Source organism: Heterodontus francisci, chromosome 30 (genome assembly GCF_036365525.1).
Source record: "Heterodontus francisci isolate sHetFra1 chromosome 30, sHetFra1.hap1, whole genome shotgun sequence".
NCBI lineage: Eukaryota > Metazoa > Chordata > Chondrichthyes > Heterodontiformes > Heterodontidae > Heterodontus > Heterodontus francisci.
Window position 1 is genome coordinate 14158488 of NC_090400.1, and position 25957 is coordinate 14184444.

Here is a 25957-nt window from a genome sequence, read left to right on the forward strand (position 1 = left end):
TGGGCAGCCCACGTGCGCACTTAACATTGTGGTTATCATTGGGCCTGCTGTGAGTTATCACATTCACAATAGTGAAGGCCATAAGTTTTAAATTTTCAGAGACACCAGGGGGTGGAATTAATCTACAGCAGCAGCACCAACAGGCTTGTAGTGAGGCAGCAGCAGATTTTTCCCTGTGGCAGTTTTTATATTCCATTGACTTGGAAAACATTGCCAAATTTTCAACTTCAAACTGAGCAAAAGCCACAGAGAGACTCCAACGAGTCTCCAAAAAGAGTTTGAACTATCGTTTTGTGAACTTCAGTGGAAAGATCAGGCACTGTGAAAAATCAGCTACTGATTCACTATGAGCCCATTTCACACTGCTGACCAACTTCACTCCCCCATCCCTTTTCACTTCACCCCTTCCCCAAGTGAATTTCAGCTTTTAATAATTCACTCCCGGGTATTATTATTTGAAATGTAACACTCTTCTAGCAGTCAAGTAATCACATTATGAAGGGTTATAATATCCTTTCAGGGTCTGTGCAATCCATTGCACAAGGCCTTTCGCCCTCTGGGTATATATAGAGGGGCAGCAGAGGTCAGGTCAATGGTTGCAAATTTCAGAGCTGTCAAAATGTGGAGCAATGCTAGGAGTGGCAGTTTGCATCATCGGTGAGGTAACTTGCAAACTTGTTGAAACAACTAGGAGCTGTGTTTATTTCTGAAGAATGACGCACATTGAAATAGCTCAGATTTTTGAATCAATTTGAGTGATTGGTGACTTGTGAGCCATTCTTGTCAGCTTTACACAGAGTCAGTCTGGGGATCCAGAGATTGATGAATTACAATAAGTTTGGCCTTTGCTCCCATGGTTCATAAAAACATTCAAAGCATGAAATTACAATACAGCCTGTAGCCCAATGACAGAAATCAATTACTCTATATCCAGTGAGGTGTTTAATACTGCCAGCACAGCAGGGGACACAGAACAAATTACCTGCAGTATTAGCTTGGATTTTGTTCTCCCTTGTGTTCGAAATTAAATTAATATTTTAAAAACTTACAAAATCATACAACATATTTCATTTTTATCATTGCATTTTTGAATGATTCGGTTTCCAGTAAGTCAGTGCTCAAAGGGTTAAGTGCCAGCTGCCTCCTGAGTCATGATCAGGTAAGAACATATTCAATGACCTCAGTGCTGCCCTCTGGTGACTTTGCTGGCAACATCTAGCAGCTGGAAAGGGTCGCCAAGCTGATATTCTTAAAGGGGCAGTGCTTCCAACAATTCAAGTAGACTGCACTGAAAACTCTTGCCACTGCTGTACCACATTAGTCTCTGTCAAAGCTGCAACAGGTTGTATTCACCCAGTAAGGTATTTCTCTTTTTTTTAAATCTTTATTAAAGCTACCATAAAATAATCTGTGGCTCTACAACACATAGTAGCAGGAACACACTTCAGGGTACAGTAATAAAAACAAGAAATGCTGGAACCACTCAGCAGGTCTGGCAGCATCTGTGGAAAGAGAAGCAGAGTTAACGTTTCGGGGTGATGGGTCACTGACCCGAAACGTTAACTCTGCTTCTCTTTCCACAGATGCTGCCAGACCTGCTGAGTGGTTCCAGCATTTCTTGTTTTTATTTCAGATTTCCAGCATCCGCAGTATTTTGCTTTTATTTCAGGGTACAGTAGTATAGTTACTTGAATAGTAATCCAAAAGCCTGGACTAATAATCCAGTGAGATCAAATCCCACCATGACAGTTTGAGAATTTGAATTTCATTTTTTAAAAATCTGGTATTAGTAAAAGGTGACAGTGAAGCTTTCAGATTGTTTTTCACTAATGTCCTTTAGGGAAGGAAACCTGCTGTCCTTACCTGGTCTGGCCTGTATGCGAGTCCAGTCCCAGACCTACATGGTTGACTCTTAACTGTCCGCTGAAAAAGTCAAATGAGCCACTCAACCCACTACAAAGAATTATACTGCAACAGTTCAAGGTGAAAGGCCCCATCTTCTCAGGGGCAGTTAATGATTCTATGACTCTATTTGGGTGGATAATAAAAACTGGCAATGCCCTTATCCCCAAAATGAATTGCTTATTGGAACTACTTCTGTTAGCAAACCCAGAGACATTCTCATGCAGATTAACTGGTGTTCCAGAAATATGATAATGGATTTAATATGTTTGTTCACATTGAACTCATTTCCCATACTCAATTCTGATAAAGAGACGTGCACAATTTCCCAGAAGTCATTTGATTCGAGAGCAGAGAAAAAGTCTAATTAAGTAAATTAGGATTAATAATTCGGTTTGAGCAATTTCACCTTGCTTGATTGCTCTCCTGTCACAGCTCTTGTTCACCATGTTGACAGGCAATATTGGTTTTCAGCCTGTATGCATCACGCCAGTTTATAATGGCAGAAGACTAAAGCACACACATTCAGAGACAGTGGGACTGTTGTATTGTGCAGCATTTAATCCTGGTATTGTTGTAAATGTTCACAATTGTACTGCAGGGATTTTTATTAGTGCAGGAAAACAGCACTTAAAATCCACTCTGCACAGAACAGCCCTCCACCCCACCAAAACCACAAGCCCTGGTCAGTCTTCCCTTGGTAAATGGGAGTACTCCACTTCAGGAGCAATGGACTGTGCATATTCTGAAGGTGGTGGTTTTCAGTACAGATTGACTGTGAACAATAATCAGATAGGAAATATTTGAGAACATAACAAAAACTGCAAAATCTTCTCCAGGCACCCAAATATTCTCCCTCTTCTTGATAACTGGCATGTCAAACAGTTGCCTTGTGGTACTTTGCCCAAGTGGCTATCATTCACATGCAGGCTTTGACAGCAGTATCCTAGGGATTCTCCTAATCTCCTGCCGTAACCTCAGCTGTCCATGTGCCATTTCTTTGAGGTTTCCATTAATTTTTCACTGGGTTTACTGTGGGAGAACAGGAAGAACCGCGCCCCGCCCCCCCCCCCCCACCCCACCCCCTCCAGTGATAGAAATTGGACTCCTGATTACCAGTAGTCCATTGAACTGTAATACCAAAGTCAGGCTCAAATCCTGTCCTCAGACAACATCCATTCACAAAAAAACACACACAATGTTAATTACAAAAAGGGCTTGCATTTATATAGTGCCTTTCATAACCTCAGGATGTCCCAAAGCACTTCACAATCATGAAGTACTTTTGCAGCATAGTCACTGTTGTAATGTCGGAAATTGGGCAGCCAACTTGTGCATAGCAAGCTCCCACAACCAATGTGATAATAACCAGATAATCTGTTTTAGTGATGTCCATTGAGTGATAAATATTGGCTTGGATTGGGGACGACTGGGAATTGAATAATTATCTGAAGAGAAAGAATTTGCAGGGCGATGGGGAAAAGGCAGGGCAGTGGGACTAGGTGAGTTGCTCTTGCAGAGAGCGGCACAGATACAATGGGCCAAAAGGCCTCCTTCTGTGCTGTAGCCATTCAACAAAAAAACAATTCAACTGGAAGAGCCCAGACGGAGGTGGGACCAAGTCCTGGCACCTGGCTTAGATGAGCTCACAGCACAGTCCTAGGAACTGAATCTGGGACCTAATCTGTATGGTTTAGCTATGACTGTGTACACTTACTGAATGGTCTTGTTTCAATGCTTTTAAAGCTCTTTAAGTTTTTAATATTGCACAGGAGCAACCCAAGAACATTCTGATATATAAAAACATTTAAAATTGAGCAGTCCTGTTAATTGAAGTACAAAACCAAACACACTTTGTGGCATTTACATCTCCTCTGGACCCATCTTTTGTTTCGATACTTGTCACATTATCACCTCCTTCTGCCTGGCACTCTATTTGCTTAAAAGCTGTTCATCTCTAACATCTTCCAGGTCTGATGAAAGCTGGTCCACATGAAACATTAACTCTGTTTCTCTCTCCACAAAAGCCTGCTGAGTGTTTTCCAGCATTTTCTGTTTCCATTTCAACTTTGCAGCACCCACAGTATATTGTTTAAGTTTTGTTGCATCATTTTGCTATGCTGCTAACAGCAATCACTTCAACACACTCTTTCTGTTTCCAATCTGCATGACTACAATACTATACAATACCACTACTTACATACGACACTACAACTGTAAGAGTAATAATGGGATATGTTGCACTTTGTTGTATTTTAGGTATACACTTCAGAACTTCACAGTAGGGGGTTTGGACCACTCGAGCATGTGTATATAAAACAAATTGCTGGTTGTCAAGTCAGTTACAAAACAGTAATAATACAAGTAAGTTCTCCAGACAATACTAAACCACAAGAATGAGACTCCACTTTCTTTTGAACGCCAGCAGAACGGTGAGACTGAATTGCTGCCAAATATTTCTAATACTTTACGCTGAACATGTTTTCTTTTAAGAGATTTGGTGTTTTCTGCCATGCAGTAGACATGCCGGTGAGGCGACAGAGGTGAAAGGGCAAACTTCTCATGAAGTCTTACCCAACCCATTAAGCCTCCTGTCTTTTTTTAGGTGCTGACTGACCGGTTCAATATTCCCAAGATTTTCTGTTCCTGTTTCACTGTTTCTCTTATACAGAATGTTACTTTGCCAAAGTAGTGCTACAAGTAGCCAATATGATTCATCGATGAAACGAGGATTAACACACAATAAAAGCCATTAATTATAAAATGGATTTGGCTAATCAAAATCCATCTCCCACCCAAAAAAATAAACTAAAACCTGTCATTATTGACTAAGTCTGGTTGTGCTCTTGTGCTAACAATGAACGTTTTAGTGTGGCTATTGACCTGGGCTGACTAGATGTATTAAAATGCAGCCCATGTATTATGTGGAGTCATACAGCTCGAACCTATGGTGCCTCACCCAAATGGCCCTCTTCGTGTGTGAGCTTAGATGGCCAACCATTGGGTGTGGGGTGTTGGGGGTCATCAAAGTCGGGCTCAGTGCTTTATAGGCTAATGTTATTGGGGTTGATTCTCTCTCCCTTCCCCTAGCGTTAACCGGACAGTAACAGCTTCAAAATGGCCTCAAAGCTTTATCACCCTGTTAAAAAAAAACTGAGCAATGCGGCTGGTGCCAGTTTGAAAGGGCCCACCACCAGGGGTTCAAAGCGCTGCCTGTTCCAGGCAATAGGCCCCTTTTAATATGAAAATTGCTGTACTACAATGTAAATAGGAACCCAATTGCCATTTTAGATTGGGACTGGGCAGAGCCTGTGCCACGCCCACTCCAACCATTCCCACAGGCGAAGGAACTGAAGTGCCCAATGAAGCTAACTTTCAGATTATTTTTGTGGGCTCCAGAGTAGCAGGAGAACTCCTCCAGGGCCCTTAAAATGAATTTAGGCTTCAGCTGCCTCGGGATGGCCTCATTTACCCCCGCCCTAACCCTCCTGGCCTGCTCCTGAGGCCTCATCTGGCGAGTTGCATCAAGGTGCCTAATTGGCTCCTCACACCTCACCTGCCAAATAGAAATGAGGGCCGGGACCTCAAAATGCAGTGGGAGTGGGGTGGAGGAAATGGATGGTTCACTGTCAGAACGGGAAACCAACTGAAAGCAAAAACTGTGCCCACTGGCTGGCAAATAGCAATAGGGATCCTGGTTGAATTTCCCCTCCCAAGCTCAGGCCAGGTGTTGCACAGACCCCGCTCCACCGTCACTGTGCAGATCAGCTGTCTCTGTATAGACTGTGGACTGCACCCGGAGTCTACTAACTGAGCTCCACATTTTAAACTTTCCAAAATATCACTGCATTGTATTATTCCATCATTGAAAATGGAGAAAGAGCAGAGGAGTGAGAATAATTGGATAGCTCTTTCAGAGGGCTGGCACTGGCACGATGGACCAAATGGCCTCCTTCTGTGCTGTAAGATTCTATCATTGTGTTTTCTTTAACGAACCTTGTAGTCTGCTGTTCTCAGCTTCTTTCTGATTCCAATAGACCAGCAAGCTTTGAGTGAAATGTTTATTAAACAGAATCATTTTACAAGCCCATCGATGGAACACTTACTGAAAATGGTACGATATTTGAAGTGAATTGGGGTAGGTTGGTATCACCAGTTGAAACTCAGTAAAAGCCTATTAGTTTCACCAATAATTCATTCTTGTGGGACACACAAATGGTTCGTTATGACCATACAGGGCATTAGACGATGACAGTTATACTTATCTTGGCAGAACTGACTTCCACTGGTTCACAGAGCTCAGTATAAAGGGGCCAGAATTTTTGTATCACCAGATAAACAGGTAATGTGCAAGGAGGAATGGAACGGTCGTCCTGAAGCGAAGGGCGAGTGTTCTATACAGTTTTACAAGATTTTAATCCCAGGGAATGTGGTGCCTTTTTTTCTTAAACAGAACATATCCAGGGCTGGGACACAAGTGGCGGCTGCAATGAGGCAGAATCTCAAATGTATACACATGGGCTGTCGAGTCAGGGGAACTATTGCAAATCTTAGAAAAGCTTTTAAAATGTATAAGTTAACGAGAACGGACAGACTGCATTCCTGCTGTTAAAACATCACTACTCAGACGGTCAACACCCATAGGGTTGGATTTCCCAGATGATCCTGTGAACTTGAACCTGTCTTAAAGAAACACAGATAGAATTCAGCTCAGTGAGGGGATACATACCACTGTTGCTTTCAGTTGCAGATCTTCGCTTCGTGCAGTGCTCTCGGGTTTCTGGTCCACGGGTACACACGGGGTAGAGGTAAATAAGAGAAAAACGACACAAAGTATTTCCAAAGTTAGGAAACGCTGGAGTAAACCTTGTGAACTCATCCTGCGCTCCAACCCCAAAAAAAGTCTGTTCAAAGGAGCTGGTTTATTTCTAAACGGTCCAGTTGTTCAGGAGCGATCTGTGCAGTCATTTCTATGAGAGAGAACACCCTTGAGAGCACCTTTTCTATCCTTCACTCTCTTTAAGATCTCCTGGAATCCTATTTCTTCCTTTAATAACTCGGGGATTGACTTTTTAAGCACTCGGGATGCCAGGGTGTGTGTGTGTGTTTTGGCTGCGGGAAGACTGTAATCAGAAAGAATATGAACCAACAGCAGTTATTAGCACCACCCATGAACTTGCCGGCTAACGGGGACCAGAAGTAACCGCCCAGCCTGCCTTTAAAAGGGCAATGCTTGTGTGTGTGACATGACAACTGGATACAATTCCTTTGGACCACAGTTATACTGCATATTGTGATGTGTAGCTGGTGCACTTTTGCATTTGTGGTTTCGCAGTCATACTTGAGCTCATAGTTTTTTTACACAAGTGATTGTAGTTCCAGATAAGGTCAGGAGATATACTGACAACTTTGTAGCAATATTTAAAAAATGATATAACTGCAGCCAAGAGCAGCTCTGTCACAAAGTTGATTCAGGTGTTTGAAAAACTTGTGTTGGGGCACAATTGCGGGTAAGACTTCTTTACATTTAGTGTTTCTGTTAGAAAGAAAGACTTGCATTTATATAGCGCCTTTCACAACTTCATGATGTCCCAAAGCACTTTACAGCCAATGAAGTACTTATGAAGCATAGTCACTGTTGTAATGTAGAAAACATGGCAGCCAATTGGCACACAGCAAGTGTCTACAAACAGCAATGAGATTAACAACCAGGTAATCTGTTTGTTTAGTGATGTTGATTGAGGAATACTAATTGGTCAAGGCACCAGCGATAACTTCCCTGATCTTCCTTGAAATATTGTCATAGGATCTTTTATCTCCACCCAGGAGCGCAGACAGGACCTTGATAACAACATCTCATCCGAAAGACGGCACCTCTGATTTTTATACTCAATTCTCTAAAGCCCACAACCTTCTAACTCAGAGGTAAAAGTGCTATCAACTGGGTCCTGAGTTTGATGGAAGTCAACTCTGTGAACATGTGATTCTACGATTTGGTCATCTGATTAAGGGAGGCAGATTTTACAAAGTAAATACAGGGAGTCAGAGCACAGATATTGATTTCCTACAACCCAAACAACCAAAGCACTAAATGCAGAAGTGCTAATAGAATTTCCAACGCTCGGCACAGGCTCCAGCAATCAGTTAAGTCATTCCACCTCTCTGCCTCTTTTATAAAGGACACGCTATGCGCTAAGCCTCGTGAAAGGTTTGCAAGTGTAAAGTAGTACAAGTCAATGTTTAAAGTATCACTCATCTCCACCTAGGCTTTGTGAACTTCACTATTTTGGTTAAAGCTTTCCTTCAGTATATTCCCACTTTCCTATCATTAGTGAGCGGAAATTTGTCAGAATGTATTGCATCCCATATCATTTACCATGTACTATCACATACCTTTCAGTCTGTTCATCATCTGTTGACACATTGCCAGTAACGAATACATATTCACTGACTAATCCTCAGTGCAATACCCCAGTCAGTCAGTCAGTCAGTCACCCACCATTGATCTACCATAGACTGCATGGCATGTGATTTCACAGTGCAGTATGCTGAACTTGACTGTAACAATGGAAACTGTAACTGCAGAAAAGTGTTTGTATCCTAGTGGAGAGGATCTCCTTGCAGCTCATTACAACCCAAGTGCAATTGAAATGTACCTGCTGATGTAAGTTTGTTGGCTTTCATTATTTTCCTACAGTGAACACAGAAACTCTATTTTGCTTGAATGTAGGATTTAACAACTTCACTGGTCAATCTTTGTTAGGGGTGCAGGTGGCGGTGTTAGTGGGGGCAGGAATCACTCCTTGAAGTGTTTAGTTAACTGTTTAGCTGTTTAGATAGGACACCCTGTAGACTTCTCCACAACTGCCACTGGTTCTTATCAATTCCAACATAGAAGTGAACCTGCGAAGGCTGTGAGCAGTTTCATATTTCTAGAAAACTATGTTTGTAAATTTTCCAATCTTCAGAATTCATTCCCAAAGCCTCGGTGCTCCATTTGCCTATATTATTGATACCAGAAAGACAATGCAGCATCTGAAACCAGTTAGTGCAACGTCCACCTTGGTAAGATTTGTAAAATTCAACATAGTTCAGACTTTACTTAGTGCCGAACAACCATGACCTTGTGACTTGTTGGGAGAGTACCCAGTTAGTAGTGGTCTCACTGCTGAGACGGAAGGTTGTGGCTTCTAGTCCCACCCTAGACACTTGAGCACTTTTCCAGTTCTGATGAAAGATCACAGACCTGAAACATTAACTGTTTCCCTCTCCACAGTTGCTGTCAAGTCCTGCTGAGTGTTTCCAGCATTTTTGGTTTTTATTTCAACTTTCCAGCATTCCCAGTATTTCACTTTTGTACTTGAACACATAATCTAGGTTCATACTTCACTGCAGCACTGAGTGCTCAACTGTAAGTGGTGCTGCCTTTCAGATAAGGCATTAAAACCAAGGCCCTGTCTTGCCTGTTCAAGGTAGGTGCAAAATAAAAAATCCCATAGAACTACTGGAAAAGGAGTAAGGACCACCAACAGATTATTTGGCCATTTATCTCAATGCTGTTCGCAAATGGGCAGCCATATTTTCCTGCACAACAGCATTTCAAAAGTAACGTATTGGCTGTACAGCACTTTAGAACATCAAGGACATGAAGGCCTTATGTAAATGCTAGTTTTTTCCATTTATGAAGAAATTAACGAATTGGGAGTTTAACTACTGGGGGAAAAAAAACAAAAGTATTTTCCCCCTGCAATTTTCTCTTGTCCTCTAAGACATTGAACCTTGCTGACATAGACAACTGCCATTTGGGGAACACCTGCACCTCACCAATTGACCATTCTTTATGCACAATGCTTGACAGTGAACATCAGTAGGCTAAAATCCATCACAGCCATCCCAATTTTATTCTCACCCAAAAATGTATACCCATACTTCCAGATGGAGATCACTGGCCAGCAATCAGAAGGAGCCCTGGCTGCTTTTCCCGACTGGACCATGAGCATGTTTGCCCATCATAGCATCTTAAGGCTACTGCAACTGGCTCAGCAGAGACTTGAATTTGAACTTGAGACTTTCCTGCTTACTAGGACTCCAGATACTCAATAGACAAACTGGTTGAGTCATCTATAAAGCCAAAGTAGTTTGGCATATTGAAACACATTGCTCAGTGGGATTTTATTAGGTTTACAATTAATTGTAAATTTTCTCAAGAATCCCTTCCAAAGCATGGCAGTTATTTTAATTTCACACTGTTACCCCAGCTATTCATATGCTGTTTGTCTCCAACCATTCAAGTCTCTTATTGCATTTCTTCTCATTATAATCATTGCTACCACTTAATCACTACCTGCTTTTAAAGACCTCTCAGGTGATTCTATCCATACTTCCATGTTTTTCCCTCCCCTTCCCATTGCGCTGGTCCTTCTTCTTCTTCTTTGGCCTCCTTGTCTCGAGAGACAATGGGTAAGCGCCTGGAGGTGGTCAGTGGTTTGTGAAGCAGCGCCTGGAGTGGCTATAAAGGCCAATGATTGAGCTGGACTTATTACCCGTAACTGCTGCCTTCCGTGTTGTTTTGGTCGCTGTGAGGCGACTATGGAGTGACCCTGGTCCTATTTAAATGCTATTCATTTTTCAGCTTTGATGAAAGGCAGCATCTGCAGAGGCAACAGACAAGATAATGTTTCATGTATAACCTGTTAAAAATAAGAAAATGCTGGAAGCAGTGCGTGACTTAAGTACCAACTGTAATGCCATATTTTTCGTGTATTTAACTTGTAACAGGTACCAATGTAAAAGGAAAGTACTTAAATTTTGATACTTCACAAGAAATATATAAGAAAACTATTTTGATAAATGGCTGGTCAGGGATGAAAGCCTTGCCCTTTTAATAATCCTGAGTAAAATGAGTTCGAGGATTCTTAGAGCATGAGTTTACAGCACAACCTGTCTGTTGTGTTCTACCTTCAGGAAAATCTCAACTCAAGTCTCAGTAGCCAAGGTCATTTCCTGTTGCCATCCTCCAACCCTGCTGAGGCTGTCTTTGTGAGGCCCAAGCTCAACCCAACCCTTCTGACACACAAACACGAGTACCTTGCTGAATGGCAATCAAATAGAGACCAAATTATTGAACCCTTTCGCCTCAGAGATATTACTCAGCTAAGGCTCATTCATTAAACTACAATATGGGCCATAATGCGTCACAAGTTGGTGTAAAACTGAAAGTTTGTCAAAAAGCCAGACTTTTGGTGGGGTGTGGGGGGGAGGGGGGGGGGGTGGTTGGTGGTGGGGTGGGGGGGTGGCTGGCATGGGAAAGAGAAATGTCACATTGGTTACTCAAGGTTGCAATGAAAGTTAAACTGAAAATAATGTGAAAGCAATTGGTTAAAAGATTCAACTCACTACCTGGCTTGGAGAAAAAAAAAAAATTCTTTTCAGGGTAGAAGATACCACAGGTTCCACCTTCTAGGATTGGAATGAAGTTTACAAAACAGAGCACTTCCAATTTCTGGAACATACCAATATTTCACATTTTACTGTCATTTCTAGATTGCTGATGCAGAACTATTGCTGCATTCCAGAAGTGGGAGTGCTTAAACATGACAAAATATTCTCCAACTCCAACCATTATTATAATCTACAACTTCAAGTACAAATGAGGCAGTCTGCTGAAGGAGCTTTTCAGACATATAATCAGAGGTGCCCTGCAAACACAAGTCAACTTCAATCAATCTCCGTGTATCTTCAAGGAATGGTAGTGTGAGGAGCCTCAACTTAAGGAAATTGTGATTTTATAAAACGCTTAATATTTAATTCCCAATTGCCTGATTGAGTGCAGCTCTTAACACCACTCACAACATTCAATACCATCCAGGGCAAAACAGACCACTTGATCAGCACCCCATCCATGACCTTAAACATTCACCCCCTAGTGTATAATCAAGCTGGGTTGCCCTGCCAAGATCTAACATGAAATACATTTTTGCAACAATTAGCCTTATTGTACAAGAATATCTAAGACAAGATCCCAAATTTGTAATGTTTGAATGAATATTGAACTAGGTTAGTGACAAAGTGGCATTTCAACTGCTGAGACAGGTCAATAAATTGCCTATTTCTAGCCTATGGGGAACAACACCAGCTCTTAACTTCTAACACATTAGCTTTTCTGGAAGTGTTTTAACACATTTAAACAGTTGTTCTCCTGGAACACCCATCCACCCCGTGCCCCCCTCCCCCCCAAAATCTGCCAAAAAGCTATCTATAAAAAAACCAACAACCTCACTGCTAGAAGAGTACAAGGAGAATTTAAAAAGTGTTCAGAAGATTCCAAAGGCTTGCTCATACCAGAGGGACTAATTCAGGAAGGAACGGTACATGTATCTTGCAAGTACGCACATTAAAATGTTAGGAACTACTTCTTGTGGATGCACTTGAGTACATACACAGGTCCAGTTTATCAAAATAAAGACCACAGCCCCAATTGACATTTCCACTTAGCATTGAGTCTCAGTGGAGGCTTTCTCTGCTGAACAGCATAACAAAGAACAAAGAAAATTACAGCACAGGAACAGGCCCTTCGGCCCTCCAAGCCTGCGCCGATCCAGATCCTCTATCTAAACATGTCGCCTATTTTCTAAGGGTCTGTATCTCTTTGCTTCCTGCCCATTCATGTATCTGTCTAGATACATCTTAAAAGACGCTATCGTGTCCGCGTCTACCACCTCCGCTGCCAACTCGTTCCAGGCACCCACCACCCTCTGCGTAAAGAACTTGCCACGCATATCCCCCCTAAACTTTTCCCCTCTCACTTTGAACTCCGTGACCCCTAGTAATTGAATCCTCCACTCTGGGAAAAAGCTTCTTGCTATCCACCCTGTCTATACCTCTCATGATTTTGTACACCTCAATCAGGTCCCCCCTCAACCTCCGTCTTTCTAATGAAAATAATCCTAATCTACTCAACCTCTCTTCATAGCTAGCGCCCTCCAAACCAGGCAACATCCTGGTGAACCTCCTCTGCACCCTCTCCAAAGCATTTACATCCTTTTGGTAATGTGGCGACCAGAACTGCACGCAGTATTCCAAATGTGGCCGAACCAAAGTCTTATACAACTGTAACATGACCTGCCAACCCTTGTACTCAATACCCCGTCCGATGAAGGAAAGCATGCCGTATGCCTTCTTGACCACTCTATTGACCTGCATTGCCACCTTCAGGGAACAATGGACCTGAACACCCAAATCTCTCTGTACATCAATTTTCCCCAGGACTTTTCCATTTACTGTATAGTTCACTCTTGAATTGGATCTTCCAAAATGCATCACCTCGCATTTGCCCTGATTGAACTCCATCTGCTATTTCTCTGCCCAACTCTCCAATCTATCTATATTTTGCTGTATTCTCTGACAGTCCCCTTCAGTATCTGCTACTCCACCAATCTTAGTGTCGTCTGCAAACTTGCTAATCAGACCACCTATACTTTCCTCCAAATCATTTATGTATATCACAAACAACAGTGGTCCCAGCACGGATCCCTGTGGAACACCACTGGTCACACGTCTCCATTTTGAGAAACTCCCTTCCACTGCTACTCTCTGTCTCCTGTTGCCCAGCCAGTTCTTTATCCATCTAGCTAGTACACCCTGGATCCCATGCGACTTCACTTTCTCCATCAGCCTACCATGGGGAACCTTATCAAATGCCTTACTGAAGTCCATGTATATGACATCTACAGCCCTTCCCTCGTCAATCAACTTTGTCACTTCCTCAAAGAATTCTATTAAGTTGGTAAGACATGACCTTCCCTGCACAAAACCATGTTGCCTATCACTGATAAGCCCATTTTCTTCCAAATGGGAATAGATCCTATCCCTCAGTATCTTCTCCAGCAGCTTCCCTACCACTGACGTCAGGCTCACCAGTCTATAATTACCTGAATTTTCCCTGCTACCCTTCTTCAACAAGGGGACAACAATAGCAATTCTCCAGTCCTCCGGGACCTCACCTGTGTTTAAGGATGCTGCAAAGATATCTGTTAAGGCCCCAGCTATTTCCTCTCTCGCTTCCCTCACTAACCTGGGATAGATCCCATCCGGACCTGGGGACTTGTCCACCTTAATGCCTTTTAGAATACCCAACACTTCCTCCCTCCTTATGCCGACTTGACCTAGAGTAATCAAACATCTGTCCCTAACCTCAACATCCGTCATGTCCCTCTCCTCGGTGAATACCTATGCAAAGTACTAGTTTAGAATCTCACCCATTTTCTCTGACTCCACGCATAACTTTCCTCCTTTGTCCTTGAGTGGGCCAATCCTTTCTCCAGTTACCCTCTTGCTCCTTATATATGAATAAAAGGCTTTGGGATTTTCCTTAACCCTGTTTGCTAAAGATATTTCATGACCCCTTTTAGCCCTCTTAATTCCTCGTTTCAGATTGGTCCTACATTCCCGATATTCTTTCAAAGCTTCGTCTTTCTTCAGCCTCCTAGACCTTATGCATGCTTCCTTTTTCCTCTTAGCTAGTCTCACAATTTCACCTGTCATCCATGGTTCCCTAATCTTGCCATTTCTATCCCTCATTTTCACAGGAACATGTCTCTCCTGCACGCTAATCAACCTCTCTTTAAAAGACTCCCACATATCAAATGTTGATTTACCTTCAAACAGCTGCTCCCAATCTACATTCCCAGCTTCTGCCGAATTTTGGTATAGTTGGCCTTCCCCCAATTTAGCACTCTTCCTTTAGGACCACTCTCGTCTTTGTCCATGAGTATTCTAAAACTTACGGAATTGTGATCACTATTCCCAAAGTAGTCCCCTACTGAAACTTCAACCACCTGGCCGGGCTCATTCCCCAACACCAGGTCCAGTATGGCCCCTTCCTGAGTTGGACTATTTACATACTGCTCTAGAAAACCCTCCTGGATGCTCCTCACAAATTCTGCTCCATCTAGACCTCTAACACTAAGTGAATCCCAGTCAATGTCGGGAAAATTAAAATCTCCTATCACCACCACCCTGTTGCTCCTACATCTTTCCATAATCTGTTTACATATTTGTACCTCTATCTCACGCACGCTGTTGGGAGGCCTGTAGTACAGCCCCAACATTGTTACCGCACCCTTCCTATTTCTGAGTTCTGCCCATATTGCCTCACTGCTCGAGTCCTCCATAGTGCCCTCCTTCAGCACAGCTGTGATATCCTCTTTGACCAGTAATGCAACTCCTCCACCCCTTTTACCTCCCTCTCTATCCCGCCTGAAGCATCGATATCCTGGGATATTTAGTTGCCAATCATGCCCTTCCCTCAACCAAGTCTCAGTAATAGCAATAACATCATACTCCCAGGTACTAATCAAAGCCCTAAGTTCATCTGCCTTACCTACTACACTTCTTGCATTAAAACAAATGCACCTTAGACCATCAGTCCCTTTGCGTTCATCATCTGCTCCCTGCCTACTCTTTCCCTTAGTCACGCTGACTTCATTATCTAGTTCCTTACAGGCTTTAGTTACTACCTCTTTACTGTCCACTGACCTCCTCATTTGGTTCCCATCCCCCTGCCATATTAGTTTAAACCCTCCCCAACAGCGTTAGCAAAAGCACCCCCAAGGACATTGGTTCCAGTCCGGCCCAGGTGTAGACCGTCCAATTTGTAATAGTCCCACCTCCCCCAGAACCAGTCCCAATGTCCCAAAAATCTGAACCCCTCCCTCCTGCATCATCTCTCAAGCCATGCATTCATCCTGACTATTCTTTCATTTCTACTCTGACTATCACGTGGCACTGGTAGCAATCCTGAGATTACTACCTCTGAGGTCCTACTTTTTAACTTGGCTCCTAACTCCCTAAATTCTGCTTGTAGGACCTCATCCCATTTTTTTACCTATATCATTGGTGCCTATGTGCACAATGACAACTGGCTGTTCACCCTCCCCCTTCAGAATGTTCTGCAGCCGATCTGAGACATCCCTGACCCGTGCACCTGGGAGGCAACATACCATTCGGGAGTCTCGTTTTCGACCATAGAACTGCCTATCTACTCCCCTTACAATCGAATCCCCTATGACTATAGCCCTTCCACTCTTTTTCCCGCACTTCCGAACAGCAGAGCCAGCCACGGTGCCATGAACCTGGCTACTGCTGCCTTCCCCTGGTGAGCCATCTCCCTCAACAGTATCCAAAACGGTATACCTGTTTTGGAGGGAGATGACCGCAGGGGACACCTGCGCTGCCTTCCTGCTCTTTCTCTGCCTTTTGGTCACCCATTCCCTTTCTCCCTCAGCAATCCTAATCTGCGGTGTGACCAGTTCGCTAAACATGCTATCCACAACCTCCTCAGCATTGCGGATGCCCCAAAGTGAGTCCACTCGCAGCTCCAGAGCCGTCATGCGGTCTAACAAGAGCCGCAGCTGGACACACTTCCTGCACATGAAGGAGTCAGGGACATCAGCCGTGTCCCTGAGCTCCCACATTGAGCAAGAGGAGCATAACACGGCTCTGAGATCTCCTGCCATTTTTAATCTTAAGCTTAACTTAGTCTTAAGTTTAAGTTGAAACTGACCTTCCCAGCTGATCACTCGCTCGCACTCTCTGCTTCCGAATAAGCTGCTGCAATGAAAGGTAAGTTATTTTAAACGGCCCAAATATATAGGCTTTTTACTTACCCAGAAGCCCCCTGGTCCGCCGAAAACAAATGGAAATTAAGTTTAAGTTGAAACTGACCTTCCCAGCTGATCACTCGCTCGCACTCTTTGCTTCCGAATAAGCTGCTTCCCAGCTGATCACTCGCTCGCAATCTCTGCTTCCGAATAAGCTGCTGCAATGAAAAAGCTAGCTAGCAAACAGAAGATGTAATGGTAGATATACTAAACAGAGTTTCCAGGTCAGGGCTTTTCTCTTTGGCATTCAAAGAATGGACAGTCTGGCATAATTTCCTATTCAAGTGGGGGCACAAGTAGACTCACTGGGTTGTGAAAATGGAAAAAGCAAGCCAGCTGGTCATGGCCAGTTCATCCCAGAATGTCATAGAAACATATAAAATAGGAGCAGGAGTAGGCCATTCGGCCCTTCGAGCCTGCTCCGCCATTCATTATGATCATGGCTGATCATCCAACTCAGTAATCTGTTCCCGCTTTCGCCCCATACCCTTTGATCCCTTTAGACCCAAGAGCTATATCTAACTCCTTCTTGAAAACATACAATGTTTTGGCCTCAACTGCTTTCTGTGGTAGCGAATTCCACAGGCTCACCACTCTCTGGGTGAAGAAATTTCTCCTTATCTCAGTCCTGAAAGGTTTACCCCGTATCCTTAGACTATGAACCCTGGTTCTGGACTTCCCCACCATCGGGAACATCCTTCCTGCATCTACCCTGTCAAGTACTGTTAGAATTTTATAGGTTTCTATGAGATCCCCCCTCACTCTTCTGAACTCCAGCGAATATAATCCTAACCGACTCAATCTCTCCTCATACGTCAGTCCCGCCATCCCAGGAATTAGTCTGGTAAACCTTCACTGCACTCCCTCTATAGCAAGAACATCCTTCCTCAGATAAGGAGACCAAAACTGCACACAATATTCCAGGTGTGGCCTCACCAAGGCCCTGTAAAATTGCAGCAAGACATCCCTGCTCCTGTATTCGAATCCTCCCGCTATGAAGGCCAACATACCATTTGCCTTTTCTACCGCCTGTTGGATCTGCATGCTTATCTTCAGCGACTGGTGTACGAGAACACCCATGTCTCACTGCATATTCCCTTCTCTCAGTTTATAGCCATTCAGATAATAATCTGCCTTGCTGTTTTTGCTACCAAAGTGGATAACCTTACATTTATCCACATTATACTGCATCCTGCCATGCATTAGCCCACTCACTCAACTTGTCCAAATCACCCTGAAGCCTCTCTGCATCCTCCTCACAACTTACCCTCCCACCCAGTTTTGTGTCATCTGCAAATTTGGAGACATTATGTTTAGTTCCCTCATCTAAATCATTAATGTATATTGTTAATAGCTGGGGTCCTAGCACCGATCCCTGCAGTACCCCACTAGTCACTGTCTGCCATTCAGAAAAAGACCCATTTATCCCTACTTTCTGTTTCCTGTCCGCCAACCAATTTTCTATCCATCGCAATACACTACCCTCAATCCCATGCGCTTTAATTTTACATGCTACTCTCTTATGTGGGACTTTGTCGAAAGCCTTCTGAAAGTCCAAATAAACCACATCCACCAGCTCTCCCTCATCAACTCTACTAGTTACATCCTTGAAGAATTCTAGTAGATTTGTCAAGCATGATTTCCCTTTCGTAAATCCATGCTGACTCTGCCCGATTCTACCACTGTTCTCTAAGTACTCTGCTATAAAATCTTTGCTAATGGACTGTAGAATTTTCCCCACTCCCGACGTCAGGCTGACTGGTCTATAATTCCCTGCTTTCTCTCTACCTCCCTTTTTAAATAATGGGGTTACATTAGCTACCCTCCAATCTGTAGGAAGTCCAGAGTCTATAGAATCTTGGAAGATGACCACCAATGCATCCACTATTTCTAGGGCCACTTCCTTAAGTACTCTGGGATGCATACCATCAGGGCCTGGGGATTTATCGGCCTTCAATCCCATCAATTTCTCCAACACCATTTCTCTACTAATACTGATTTCTTTCAGTTCCTCTCTCTCACTAAGCCCTGTGTTCCCCAACATTTCTGGTATGATATTTGTGTCCTCCTTTGTGAAGACAGAACCAAAGTATGCATTTAGTTGGTCAGCCATTTCTTTGTTCCCCATAATAAATTCCCGTTTCTGACTGTAAGGGACCTACATTTGTTGACCAATCTTTTTCTCTTCACATACCTACAGAAACTTTTACAGTCAGTTTTTATGTTCCCTGCAAGCTTGCCTTCGTACTCTATTTTCCCCTTCTTAATCAATCCCTTGGTCCTCCTTTGCTGAATTCTAAACTGCTGCCAATCCTCAGGTCTGTTGTTTTTCGTGACAAATTTATATGCCTCTTCCTTGGATCTAATTTCCCTTGTAAGCCATGGTTTGGCTACCTTTCCCATTTTACTTTTGTGCCAGACAGAGATAAACAATTGTTGCAGTGCATCCATCTTTAAATGTTTGCCATTGCCCATCCACCGTACCCCTTTAAGTAACGTTTCCCAATTCGTCATGGCCAACTCACGCCTACCTTCGTAGTTTCCTTTACTAAGATTCAGGACCCTTGTCTCAGAATCAATGTCACTCTCCATCTTGATGAAGAATTCTATCATATTATGGTCGCTCGTCCCCAAGGGGTCTCGCACCACTAGATTGTCAATTATTCCTCTCTCATTACACAATACTCAGTCTAGGATGACCTATTCTCTAGTTGGTTCCTCGATGTATTGGTCCAGAAAACCATCCCGTATACACTCCAAGAATTCCTCCTCTACGGTATTGTGACTAATTTGATTTGACCAATCTATATGCAGATTAAAATCACCCATAATTACTGATGTTCCTTTATTGCATGCATCTCTAATTTCCTATTTAATGCTATTCCCAATATCACCACTAGTTTGGGGGTCGGTATACAACCCCCACTAATGTTTTTTGCCCCTTAGTGTTTCTCAGCTCTACCCAGATTCCACATTGTCAGAGCTGCTCACTCTTGCGTTAATTTCCTCTTTAACCAGCAATGCAACTCCGCCTTTTGCTTTTTGTCTGTCCTTCCTAAATACTGAATATCCTTGGATGTTCATTTCCCATCCCGTCATCCTGCACCCATGTCTCCATAATCCCGATTATATCATACCCATTTAAATCTATTTGCGCGATTAATTCATCCACTTTATTGCGAATGCTCCGTGCATTAAGGCACAAAGCCTTGAGGCTTGTCTTTTTAACATTACTTGCCCCCTTCCTACTATTTTTCACTGTGGCCCTGTTTGATTCTGGCCCTTGATTTCTCTGCCTATCACTTTTCAAATTCCCCTTACTGTCTTTTGCTCGTCTTTCATCCCCCCTCCTCCGACTCCTGGCAAAGGTTCCCATCCCCCTACTATTTTAGTTTAAACTCTCCCCAACCACTCTAGCAAATACTTCCCCTAGGACATCAGTCCCGGTCCTGCCCAGGTGTAAGCCGTCCAGTTTGTACTGGTCCCACCTCCCCAGGAATCTAAAACCCTCCTCCGCACATCACCTCTTCAGCCACGTATTCATCCGATATTATCCTGCTATTTCTACTGACTAGCACGTGGCACTGGTAGTAATCCTGAAATCACTACCTTTGCGCTACTTTTCAACACTTCCGAGCTCCCTATATTCTGTTTTTAGGACCTCATCCTTTTTTTTTTACTTATGTCATTTGTACAGTGACCACTGGCCCTTCAGAATGTCCTATAACCGCTCTGAGACATCCTTGACCCTAGCACCAGGGAGGCAACTTACCATCCTGGAGTCTCTTTTGTGGCCACAGAAACACCTATTCCCCTTAAAATTGAATCCTCTATAATTATTGCATTCCCACACTTTTTACTCCTCTCCTGTGCAGTAGTCAACTGTGGTGCAACAATTTGGTCTGTTGCTGCTTTCCCGAGAGGCCATTCCCCCAATAGTATCCAAAGTAGTATACTGGTTTTGCAGGGGAATAGCCACAGGAGATTCCTGAACTGCCTGCCTAGTCTTCTTGCTTTGCCTGGTGGTCATCCATTCCCCTCCTGCCTGTGGGGTCTGAGCCTACAGTGTGACCACCTCCCTATATGTGCTATCCATAATCCTCTCTGCCTCCAGCTCCAAAACCCAGGCTTCCAGGAGCTGCAGCTGGATACATTTCCTGCACACATGCCAGTCCCAGGCACGGAAACGTTCCCAGCGTGAACCGAAGTAGATATTTTACAGCTCCTTTTTGAAGAACACTATTATGACCCATAGGCACTTCGTGAAGTTTCTTAGTTCGAGGAGGTTGGGACATGTATACTTTTGGCAAATTCCAAAAATCTAAGCCTGTTGAATCAGTCACCAATTTAATAGCGATCTTCCCACATCAAGGGTTAATTGTTGAAGCTCCTCTGACATTTGCTTGATGTCTCAAATTTTAATTGACTTAGGTAAGTGATTCAGGACCAAGTATATAAACTTGACTTGCTGTCCTTACCTGGTCTGGCCTACATGTGACTCCAGATCCACAGCAATGTGGTTGACTCTTACATGCACTTGAAATAGCCTAGCAAGCCACTCAGTTCAAGGGCAATTAGGGATGGGCAATAAATGCTGGCCTGGCCTACGAAGCCCACATCCCATGAATGAATTCAAAATAAAAATTGCCAGGCGGCCCTGGGCAGCCAATAACATTATTTGGACAAGCCCTCTTTTCACACATTTCCAGTTTTGGCTTCCTGGGCGACCTGTGAATCTGAAAGTAACCATGAAAACAGACACTTAACCCAATATGTCGGCTACAATGGGAAGCCAGGGGGTGGGGGGGGGGGGGGAAAAAGAGAGAGAGAGAGAGAGAGAGAGAGAGAGAGAGAGAGAGAGAGAGAGAAATTGAGCAGAGGCTAGAAATACATAGCACGATTTCAACACCCTTACTTTTGCTAGAATACAGCAGCTGGACTCCAATAGGCAATCCCATACAGTACTCAAATAGGCCAGAACTATATGGAATGGAGACCCTTTTTCTGTTAAGATGGCAATTGTAAAAAGCTACTTATTTTAAAAAGTGATGTGTTCAAGACAGAAGACCATGGTTTCAGTATGTTAATTGATGCAGTAGCCTAATGATTATGTAGACTAGTAGTTTTTCCAAATCCCAAGGTGTTTGCACACATTAAAAACTAAAATAAATGTAAAAAAAAATCTGTTTAGGAATAAGGTTGAGTGTTTAAAAAGATCAAAGATAGTGCACTTAGTGTATTAAGCCAACAGCTGCACAATTTGCCTCCAAGAGGGTAAATGTATTTCTCCACAGCAGCCATAACTACTCCAGGGCTTGCTAGGCAAGTCCTAAATATTGCAATAAAGCAACTCTACCAATGTAGCAACATTTGACAATTCTGCTGCCAACTAAGCAGCATATAATATAACCATACAACATTGCAAGATATGTAGCTGGGCCTGAACATCAGCCACAGGAGATCAATTTAATATTTTAAAAACAGAAGCCGAAGATTACCAAGGGGTTTGGGAGGGGAAATGTGAGAAGAGGAGAGGATGAGAAGAAATTGGACCAGTGTGCTTTATCCCCAAATACAAAACATTGATAACTAGAACAATGGTGAAATCCAATCTATAGTAGTTCTATACCCACCCAATGTGAAAGCTGTTCCCTTGTTCCTTAGCAACAGTCAAATTTGTTAACACATCATACACAAGTGAAATAAGGAACTGCATTCCTAAGTTAGAGTATACACCATGGTAGCAAATGCAAGGCCAGGCTCCACCAAGGACACATGTTAAAGATTTCTGAGGACACTTATAACGGAGGGTCAATCCATCTTAATATTAAATCAATGGTCTTGGATACTTAAGGACGTATGAAATTAGCAAATTCAAAGTTGTCATTAGCCAATACACTTATTGCTACAGGATATTAGAAGCCAAACCATTGGATACACACATTTTTATTGCAGATTTCAGGTTAAGAGAAAAAAGCAACATGCTTAGTATCCATTATTAAAAGTTAAGACTAAACTTCAACTGAAAATATTGCAGTCACATTTTTATACAGTTTATGAATCCCTCTATACAGAAAAAGGGAAAGACCACCCAAAACGACAAAGGTAATGAACCACAGTTGCATACAAGTGTACTGTTCACATGAAACAACCAGCTATGCTGATGTTACTGACCCAACTAAAGTAGTCAAAAGACAAGTCACCATCCAGGCAATTTATTAAAAATTCATTTTAATCTTTGTCTTCAAATACATACTGTGAAAAAGTACATTACATTGCATCAATGTTAAAGCACCACTAAAGCAAAAAAAAAAAAATCTTGTTCCCAGCATGCTTTCAGTAAGGCCTGTCACGTCGATCTGATCTGTGATCACTTCTGAAATTAGAAACAAAAAAATCAAAATTTGCCCATGAAAACAATTACATTTCACCAACATCAGTGCTTCAGCAAATTCTGCCAAAGATCTGATCAGTCAGCTATGCTTGCATGACAGGAGGTGACAAAGTTTGCCTGTCATGTGCCACAGAACCACAAATCAAATTTAAAATTAATCTTTATTTGTATACAAGATGCTGATACAAACAGAACGGGTTAAATAATTACCAATGAAGCAAGAAATTAAAATAAGATAAACCAGCAAAAAAAAAAGACCAACACTGTTTGGACATCCCTACACGAGGCATAAGTATAATGCCAAACTTAGATTGGCAAATAATTTGGTCAAGGTATGCTTTTCTGAATCGTTGCTTCAGGACAAAGTTTGCTTATGGGATTCAGAAACAATACATGATTGTTACCACTGGGGAAGAAAAATATGACCAAACAAGTTCCATTTTAGTGCCTACCTTCCTCCACCCATTTTTCCAGAGCCACCATAGCCACGATCTCCACCTCTGCCTCCACGGAATCCCCCACGGCCTCTGAAACCACCTCTTCCATGATGTTCTAAGAAAACAGGAAGAACCCCTGTTTAAAAAAATCCTGGGGGACAAAAACCAAGTCTCACGAAACACCTAAGTTTCAAATTAAACAAAGGCCCCTGGAATAAAATAAATTGCAAGCCTAGTATTAAATTTAGGCATTCCAAATGCCAAAAGCTGAGAGCATGGCTTTTTGGACTGTAGTTAATTCTGTACTAATAACTGTAAAATCCAGCCCTGGAAGTTGGAACACCAGCTTCATTAGCAGGTACAGGGTAACAAACAGAATAAAGGGCAAAAAAGCAGATTTTTTAAAAAAAACCTGGTTTCCAAATTCCAATACATACCACCACTGTCAGATCTGGGAGTTTTGCACTGGTTGCATTCATTTCTCCAAGCAAAGTTGACATTACCACATGTTCTAGAACAAACAAAATTCATTGTTAGCCAACAGCTTGGCTGATAAGAATTTCAAAGCATCACTTTGGATAAGTAAAATGTAAAAAAAATGCTAATTCATTGTTTTCACAAAATACGATGGACCAAGCCATCAAATTTATATCATGCAAAATGTTGAAACTGATCAGATCACTTACGGATTTGGGCAAGTCCAATCTTCACCTCTTGAACCACCTCCACCCTGAAAACCACGACCACCATGTCCTCTGCCCATCTGACCTAAAAAAAAAAAATCCCCTCAAGTCACACTTCACAACGCTGGTTTAGCTTGTTTGCAATTTTTTTTTTTTAAATCAGAGGTTTACCAACAGAAATATCTATACCTCCACGACCACCTCTACCACCTCGTACAAACTCTGATCGCCTTGTTGCAAAGGAAACTTTTATAATGTTTCCATGGAAATCCTTTCCTAAAAAAAACACATTAGTCACTTCAGCAGGGCTACTTAACTTAAGGTTAAGCAAAATCTACATAAAGCTAAGTTGACACTTATCCTAGTTATATTTTTCTCCAGTTCTAGTCAGCATCAGGCTACACTCCTCAAATCACATGCAAGATTTTTAACGCAAATCATCTCATCAGTATGCATTATAAACATGGGCATGGGGAATTTATAGTGTAAATGGGTCAGTGACACCCTGATTGGAAATGCTGCCATCGATGAACTGTTTATAGTTTGCCAGTAATATTACTAAAAACAAAATGGGTGAGAAATTTCACCACGACTTCACCGCAGTGGAAGCAGCAAATAAAGTTGACCTTTAAAACAACTTTTGTTAATACAGAAAGGAGTATATCTTTTCATTAAATTTATAATGTACTACCAATTTGCACAATACTTCCATTGTTGCCCCATTTCCATAATTTGGAGAGCTGAGTACATCACCCTCTTCTGCTGCTAGTGGATGGCTGCAGGCTGGTCAAGGGTCTTTTCCTGTTGCATTGCCTGCTTTGGCTCTGCTACTTCAGTTCCATCATCAGGTACTTTAAGAGTTAGTTTTGTTTCGTTAATAGTCACATCTTAAGGTGTGTGGGTTCAAACTCCCCCGCAGGGAGTAAGCACAATCTAGGCAGACAACTAACTGCATTATGGAGTGAGTGCTGCCATCTTGGAGGAAACTTTAAAAAAATAAACTGCTGTACGCCTGGTCAAGTGGACTCCAAGTATTCTACAGCACTACTTGAAAAGCAGGGAGTTCCCCCAACCTGCAGAACATTGCTCCCTTATCTAATTAAGACAACTGGTCACACATTCATTGATTTTGCAGGCAATCTGCACAATTGGCCTTTGTAGTTGCCTATATAAAAGCGCAACACTTGCTGAGTAATAGAGTGCTTCTTGAAGTTCAACTGTCTCTCTAAATTTTCTACTATTACACTTAAACATGCAGGCCACTACTACAGAAATGGGCCCATTCTACAGTGGAAGTCAGTGGGATACACATTCAATAAGAAAAGGATCTTACCGTCAAACCAATCAATTGCTGCTTTTGCTGATGGTGGGTCATCAAAAGACACTGTTGCTTCACCTTTCAGTTTGCCTGTAACTTTGTCAGTATAGAGGTTGATCATGGCATTTCCAGTTTTCTTATTAATCTATTAATGGAATGAAGCCCAGTAAGACAAAATCAGTAATCCATATCCTTCCCCAGAAAAAAAAAAGTATGCAAAGTTAGACTATATGCACAAACCTTAATGACACCAATTTGTTTAAAGAAATCAGCAACTTGCTCAGTTGTCACATCATCTCCAAGACCCTGGACAAAAATGGTGTTGTTATCTGAGTTGTCATCAGAAGCTGTGGATAAAAAAAAAAGACATGTTTATTAGTCTTACTAGTCTTCCTTGTAGATGCTAGTTGAAAGAGATATAAAAGCTCCAGAGCCAGAATATCAAAGACAAGTTAAAATTCTAAAACAGCAAGGACTTGAGTAAAGTTGTGCTCCAAAAGGGAAATGAACAAGTAGCTAAAACCAAATTGGACTGCAACTAATTAAGGATGTTCAGAGCACCA

General features: G+C 42.4%; 2 protein-coding genes across 4 annotated transcripts in view; both read right to left on the reverse strand.

Annotated features, from left to right (window-relative positions):
- Positions 1-7065, reverse strand: part of mmp28 (matrix metallopeptidase 28) — a 97059-nt gene extending 89994 nt beyond the window's left edge. Inside the window, exon 1 of one of the 2 annotated variants that reach the window (XM_068010099.1) lies at positions 6632-7065. In XM_068010099.1, the coding sequence (XP_067866200.1) occupies positions 6632-6781 (150 nt within the window). In that variant the 5' untranslated portion in view covers positions 6782-7065. The remainder of the gene's footprint in view (positions 1-6631) is intronic. The other variant, XM_068010098.1, reaches the window with a different exon arrangement.
- Positions 7066-22776: 15711 nt separating this feature from the next.
- The window catches only part of taf15 (TAF15 RNA polymerase II, TATA box binding protein (TBP)-associated factor), a 31040-nt gene continuing 27859 nt past the window's right edge, over positions 22777-25957 (reverse strand). For both annotated transcript variants that reach the window (XM_068010101.1, XM_068010100.1), the window contains 7 exons: positions 25635-25741; positions 25410-25539; positions 24266-24352; positions 24080-24161; positions 23831-23904; positions 23409-23508; positions 22777-22938 (listed from right to left, as the gene is read on the reverse strand). In XM_068010101.1, coding sequence (XP_067866202.1) covers positions 22899-22938; positions 23409-23508; positions 23831-23904; positions 24080-24161; positions 24266-24352; positions 25410-25539; positions 25635-25741 — 620 coding nt within the window. In that variant the 3' untranslated portion in view covers positions 22777-22898. The remainder of the gene's footprint in view (positions 22939-23408; positions 23509-23830; positions 23905-24079; positions 24162-24265; positions 24353-25409; positions 25540-25634; positions 25742-25957) is intronic.